The sequence below is a fragment of the Otolemur garnettii genome, unplaced genomic scaffold (assembly GCF_000181295.1).
Source record: "Otolemur garnettii isolate 467f Iridium unplaced genomic scaffold, OtoGar3 scaffold00045, whole genome shotgun sequence".
Lineage (NCBI taxonomy): Eukaryota > Metazoa > Chordata > Mammalia > Primates > Galagidae > Otolemur > Otolemur garnettii.
The window spans coordinates 4,938,665-4,946,166 of record NW_003852440.1 but is presented as its reverse complement, the minus strand read 5'-3'; the positions used below and the strand labels follow the sequence as shown (position 1 = coordinate 4,946,166).

General features: G+C 35.6%; 1 protein-coding gene across 1 annotated transcript in view; it reads left to right on the top strand.

Moving 5' to 3' along the window:
* The window catches only part of WDR26 (WD repeat domain 26), a 50,869-nt gene extending 44,299 nt beyond the window's left edge, over positions 1-6,570 (top strand). The window contains exon 14 of the mRNA XM_023513895.1: positions 2,107-6,570. Within this exon, the coding sequence (XP_023369663.1) occupies positions 2,107-2,132 (26 nt within the window). The 3' untranslated portion in view covers positions 2,133-6,570. The remainder of the gene's footprint in view (positions 1-2,106) is intronic.
* Positions 6,571-7,502: the final 932 nt, after the last annotated feature.

Here is a 7,502-nt window from a genome sequence, read left to right as displayed (position 1 = left end):
GTTGCAGCCATCATTGTTGTTTGGCGGGCCCGGGCTGGGGATTCGAACCTGCCACCTTAGGTGTATGTGGCTGGCGCCTTAGCCACATGAGCCACAGGCGCCAAGCCTGTTCAGTGATTCTTAGTGGACGAGGGCATGTATGGTTCAAAAAAATTCAAAAATACACCTTGCTTTTGTCTTTATGGTACAGACTCCAGAATGCTTAACCATATCTTTCTAGCAGATGAGGGTATTCAGCCAAAGATGAAAATACAAAACACAAAGAGGATATGGTCAAAAGCTTGAGAACTACTCTTCAGTTGTTCAAACCCTTGACAGGCCTTTTTGTATTTGCAGGTCACTACACGACCTTCTAACATTCCTCTAGGAAATCAGTTAAGATCAGACATCTTTACCTTCTCCTGTTGTCCTGTTTTGAGTTTTTCAAGGCTTGCTCTGAGATAGTCTTCATAGATTTATAGCAGTGATTACCTATGATTTTCTGATTTTTAGTCATTTGAAAGTTATTTCTTCAAATAAACATTTAATCTGAAAAAGTAGGAAAATATTACGTAGATGGTAACAGATTTGACCCATAGGAGGATATGTTTTATGCCTCCACTGCAGTGGAGTAAGAGTTGCACTGTTGTTTGCTAAATTTGATTAACGTGGATACTCACTTTAGCGGGTGAGTAACTTTTGGCTCAGTTATAAGATCTGGGTCCAATTCAGCACCATTGGTGCTTTGACAGTATGGGTACAGCCCTAAAAAATTATTTTCAACTACAATAGAATAACAACTTTTATACATGTATAGCCAGGTATTTGTTGATGTGCCTCTTTTGCCAATATTTTCAGTGGTGTCTTTCCTCCTCTACCTACTTGAAAACTTTTTTTTCTAATTAAAGTAATAAATACTTGGAATAGAACTTTTGAAAAATATAGATGAAGCTAAAGGAAATATTTAAAGATCATAACATCATAATGATACTATAATAAGTATTTCACTTACCAACCCTATTTCAAAAGAGATAATTTGCTGACCTTTTATAGACTGAGTATTTTTGTTGTTTTTGAGAGATATATAAAATGAAATGAGTTGAATACATACTATAGTATGGATGAATGAACCTTGAACAATATGCTAAGTGAAAGAAGCCAGATGCAAAAGACCACATGTGGGCTCAGCATCCATAGCTCAGAGTGGTTAGGGTGCCGGCCACATACACCCAGGCTGGGGGTTTGAACCTGGCCCAGGTCTGCTAAAACAACAGTGACAACTACAACAAGAAAATAGCCAGGCATTGTGGCGGGAGTCTGTAGTCCCAGCTACTTGGGAAGCTGAGGCAAGAGAATTGCTTAAGCCTAAGAGTTTGAGGTTGCTGTGAGCTGTGAAGCCACGGCACTCTACCAAGGCGACATAGTAAGACTCTGTCTCAAGGAAAAAAAAAAAGACCACATGTGATTGTATTTATATACAATGGTCTGGAATAGACAAATCTATAGACAAAAGGAAATATAGTAGTTTTAGTATAGAGAGAAGTGTGTGTGCTAATTTGGGTCATAAAAATGTTCTAAAATTGTTGATGGTTGTACATTCCTGTGAATACACTAATACATTGATTTGTACACTTTAAATAGGTACATTGTATAGTATGTGAATAATATTTCAATCTGTTATATATCACCACCCTAAAATGGAGTAGAGTTGGTTTCAAACTGAGCAACTGAAAGAATTAACAACTACATAGTTATAATGCATAGTTATACCTTAGAACTCCCCCCTGCCAGATCTTTCCTCTTTTATACTGTAAGCTATCAAAAAGATTTTTCTGTTCTGTGTAACTACTTCAAGGTTGATTTTTAAAGTAGGATATTCTAATATGACTATTCCCTTTAATTTCTCCAGTATTCAAAGTAATCATACATAGCCTAAAACATGATGCAGACACTTTGTTTTAATGGTTATGATGAGGAAAGAATGAATTATTTGCCTTGGTAATAATTACTTCTTAATCTTACTGTATTTTTTAATGTCATGATTTTGAAACTTTTTCTAACTAGTAACTTTTTTCTCTCTCTCCTCTTCTCCCTCCCCCCATACACATTTCATCCGTCTTCATTCAGAGGAATGCAGTAGCATGGATAGTTGATGGCGAATTCGGAGCAGACGACTTCTGTTTAACTTAAAATTAGTCGTATTTTAATGGCTTGGGATTTGGTGCAAACAAACATGATTGATAGCTGGACAGACATGCTCGTCATGAAAAAAGAACCATTTCTGAAGCCCGATTGGGGCCAAACATTTACACCTTGCTTCATAGTAACCAGTTGAGATGAAGCACGTCGTTAGAACGTTGTTGGACACCATGTTGAATTATCCCCCATCGGTTGTGAAGAACTGTGCTACATTCAGGCTTACCCATTGAACTCAGTATATATATTTTTTTCCCTCCTGCCTTTTGTGTGGCAGGATACCATTCTTGTTGCTCTTCTGTGTAATGAAGTTTAAATGCTTGTTTGGAAAACTTTATTTAACAGTTTAGAAGGCTTGATAGAAAGAGTGCATTAGTCTGAAGAGTATACATTGGATAGGAAAGAATTTCCTTCTTTTGTTTCTCCAAATCTTTCCGCCTTATTTAGCTTGAGATCTTTGCAGCTTGGTTCATGGATTCTAGCCTTGCCCGTTGCGCAGTATATACTGATCCAGATGATAAACCAGTGAACTATGTCAAAAGCACTCTCAATATTACATTTGACAAAAAGTTTTGTACTTTTCACATAGCTTGTTGCCCCGTAAAAGGGTTAACAGCACAATTTTTTTAAAAATAAATTAAGAAGTATTTATAGGATTAAAGTGACTTCATTTGTATACATTTGGAATCTAAACCAGCTTAAAAACAGTTTCCTGACTTAGATATGCAGTTTAACTGATCCTCTTCTGGAATACCACATGAGACATGGTCAGAAACAGTCCTTGGAAGAACATTACACAGGAAGTGCAGAATAATACTTTGAAGGTTTTCCCCTTTTTGTTTTATTCCTGAAAGAACATCAGTGCCCAATCTTAAATTCAAAAGAGAATTTTAAATATACCGTGGAAAATCAGTAGTCAGTTGGTTTCCAATAAAGCTTGTTCCAAGTTGTTCTCAACTTGGGAATTCATTTTGGTGTGATCTAGCAAGACGGTAGAAATTGGCAGATATAACCACTTCAGTAGTTTATAGTATAATTGAAATTGTTAGAAGAATTAAGCAAGTTACAAAAACATACTTAAACTGGGATTAAAATCACATAGTCATTTCTCTTAATTGCCCTTAATATTTTCATATATAGAGATACATAAATTTAAAGAATATTCCTTCTCAGTTTTTCAGATATTGCCATATCAAACCTCATTCTAAACTGGTGCTGTGGATAGTCTTTTCCTTTCCCATCCCCTTTTAGTTAAAGGAAAGGTTTCCTTCATGGAAAAACACTTTTAATTTTGAGAATTTCACATTTAAAATAAGCCAAAAGCCTGATGTTCACATTGTGCTTTTAAACCCACAACAGCTGAATACAATGTAGTCTCCCTTTCCCTCCCTTTTTCAGTAGAGGATCAATAGGGTGACTGTAGCTGTTATGTTGGGGAGAGGAGTGGGAATACCTCTGAAATAAGGTTCTGGTGAAGAAAAAGTCTTATACTAAAGTTCCCCTTTAGACCTAGCCAAGCCTATAATATATTATTACCTTGAGTAGACACCTTTACAATCCACAAGGAAGAGAAAAAAGGCTTGGGTATCAAATTCTTCCATTATAGTTTGGGGGCAGGGGATGACAGCAGGGAGAAAGGGAAAAGTCAGGGAAGGGGAGAAGAAAGAAAAACACATTTGGCCTTAAAATAGCATGCATTCTCCCAAAACCATAGTAAGAGAAAATGACAGATCGTGGTCAGCAGATCATTTTATGAAATTGGTATGTAAAAGATTTAAACTCCGTTTTGCAGAGGCCACCACTTAAGAAAATCAAAGAACTCCTGTTTTGATACTTCTGAGTTAGAATAACTATGTTATAATTTATCTGGTACTTCATTTTTCTTAACTAAAATTACTTTCTACTTTAAGCTTGAATAAAAATCTTCATTGGTAACTGTATATAATTAAGTGGCAACTTATCTTTACCTCAGTACAGTTAAAACCATTCATATTTTAAGTGATTCATGTATACCCTGAAGCCGTTAATCCACCCCAGTCTCGACAGTAACATCACTAACAAAATGTGGGCATAGAAACTCCACAGCTGTTTACAAATTTGGTTACAGTGTGCTATGGTACATTAGTAACATTCACTGAGATTTCTGCCCATTCAGGGGCAATTTGGCACTCAGATTCTACTGTCTACTTCACCCAGCCACCCCTAGATCTGAGTTTTCAGTGTGCTTCTGAAGTACTTTAAAAAAGTGGACTAAAAGTGAGGCACATTTTACAAGAACATAACTCCTATTAAAATGGAGTAACAACTATGCAAAGGTTTCTATAGCAGCTAGATGAGTTTGTTTTCCAGGTCTGTCTTAACTGGCAGCTTCCTATATATACTGGTACTTTGCTGTGCCAATTTACTATAAACGTCTGTTTCATACATTTGCCATGCAGTGACTATGCTAGAAAGGTGAAATAAATGGTGAAGAAACCTAGGATAATATGGTATAAGAACGTGATAGAAGGATTTTCTAATCCATAGGTATTAACTGAAAACTTAATGATAGTTCTATAGACTCTATAGTAGGCCTAAGAGTGAAAATACTATCAAGCCAGACACAAGATACTAACAAATGTATAAACTGAAAAGTACCAATACTTTTTGCACATAGATAAAATACAGTGGAGAATTTTTGGCTCCAAAAATCAGGTTAGTAGGTTCATTTCCATGTGCTTAAAAATGTTTTTGTTATTGTTATGCATTGAATAAGGGCTAGAGCAAGTATGAAATTAAATGTCTTTTTCCTCCAAATAATTGGTTTTAATGGTAAAATGTTGGATTTGGGGATTACTGAGATTGGTGTATGGGGGTGGTGATGAAGAATTAAAGTGGGAGTTAGTTGGGAGGGATATCAAGGCCTTAGTTTTGGTTTTTATATTTTATTAGTATTCATAACAGCTACATTTCTTTTGCTCTTATTGGCCAGATAAATATATTAAACCAGGTAAGTAGTTTAAGCAGGAAATTTTATTTCCAAATATCCCTACAAATTGGCCCATTTCATTGGGTGGGAGAACAAAAAGGGATTCCCTAACTTTAAGTAATTTATTTACCCTGTTAGTCAAAAGATTAAAAAATCCAATCTTGTCAATATTTTCTTAACTTGAAAAAACACAAGTAATTATTATATGGTGAGTTTTATTATTAGGAGTGTTCTGCCTCTAGAGTGGCATTCCATGACATTAATAGAAAATCCTTCTTTCCCACCCCTCCCCATCTGAAATTTTCTTTTTTAGATGTTGGTTCCTGCAAACAAGAACTGACCCTATCACCTCTGCCTCACAGTGGGTAAATATATCGTACATCTCTTGAAAGAGAAATATCCATGTCAGTTTCTTTCACAGCAGAAGAATGGCTGATTTTGATTGGGGAGGAAAGAAGACATTTTTCTTAATATCCTTTTTGTCCCACCTCTAAAATGTTATAAGTATTTTGATTGATTTTACTTTAATTTCTTATTTAGACTTTAGCAACTCTCCTTTTTGAGTTGCTCTCTGAAAGATTGCTTCCACTTTAGAAACCATATCTGATTTAATAGAAACTAACTTTAAAAGAAGAGGTGAATTTGCATTTACACTTAGACACTTTCTAAGAACAGGGTGAACTTAATTGAAATTTTTCAGTGTTGTTAAGCTATTGTTATAGTAGCTGCCCTGTAGTTGCAAAACCTATAAAAACCCATCCCCTATCTACTCAATCCAGATAGCCTGGATTTAACAAAACTAATAGTATAAAAATGTATGTTTGTGTGTGTTGTGTTTATGTATGGGAGAGAGTACTTAATTCACGAGAAGTCCTGGAAACGGCTGTTCTAGGTTCTTGCCATTTTTACTAAAGGTCTTGTGCACATGTGAAGTGCCCTCTCTGAGTTTAAGGTTTAGTTAATACTGGTATATTTTTATAAGATTGATACCGTGTCCCCATCTTTAACTTAAAACATTTTCATTATCAGGGTCAATGTGCTAGAACTGAATTGTAACATTTTTAGGCACAGATGGAAAAAAATGTTATTGGCTCCTTGAAAATGTATGTGTGTGGCGAGGGGAACAGATCCACAAAAGCATGTATGTACTTAAAAACCAAGCTGTAGAGATCAAGAAAAGAACTTAAGTGTTGATCTCAAGATTTCTAAATTGTCAAGATTTACATGGCATTGTGGTGGAACTAGTTAACACTTTAGAGCTTTTGGTATGTAATAACTATTTGCAATGGACTGATTAAATGTTTCAAAGGATTGTGTTCTTAAATTTGGGGGGGTTTGTTTTTGTTTGTTTTTTTTTAACTGCCTCTCAGATTACATTTAGTAGTTTAAATTTCTTTGTTTTATTTCATTAAAGTATAAAAATTTCAGGTCTCTGATATTTATTTTCACTTGTTCTACTAATTATTTACAAAATACCCTTTGTTGACTTTTATTTTATAAATGTGTAGTATATTAAACATAAAAATCCTGTTCAATTGAAACTACATTAACTTTGATTTGCTTTACTGGGTTTTTTTTTTAATACACCTTTTCCATGTTAGTGCGCAGCACTTAGCCAGTCATTTGTATTCCCTTTCTTTCAAACCAATAAACAGAATGAGTAACTACTTCTTGGTGTGTTACATATCCTAACATCCATTAATCCAAACATTTAACAGATTGTTTTTACCTAAAACAATTGATTTGTTAAGTTTTCTACTTATTTATTTTAGTGATAAGAGTTGGATTACATTGCCCAGCCTGGACTCAGTACTCCCTGGGCTCAAGCCGTCCTCCAGACTCGGCCTCCTAAGTGACAAAGACCACAGGTGATAGTTGCCATGCCCAGCTGTGCTGTGCTGTGCTGTTTGACTTCCACATATTTACCCTTGTGCGCAGTACCTAAAGAAGCAGGGCTTAGTCTGTTGGGAAATCTTTTTAAGGACCATTGTGCAATCATGAAATCTGAACCTAGAAAAATTTTAGGAGCATTGCATTTCAAAGGAATTGCATGCTCCATTTGTTCATAAATATTGCTACATCTGAACTATGTAGTTAGGCATTGGATATGATTAGTAGAGAAAGTATATTTCCAGTTTGAAATTAAAACCTATTTTATAATGAATAGAATTATATAGTTTTCTAAAGATTTCTAAAGATATACCTGGGCTCGGTCCTTGTGGCTCAAGCAGCTAAGGCTCCAGCCACATACACCTGAGCTGGTGGGTTCGAATCCAGCCTGGGTCCGCCAAACAACAATGACAGCTGCAACCAAAAAAAAAATAGCCAGGCTTTGTGGCGGGCGCCTATAGTCCCAGCT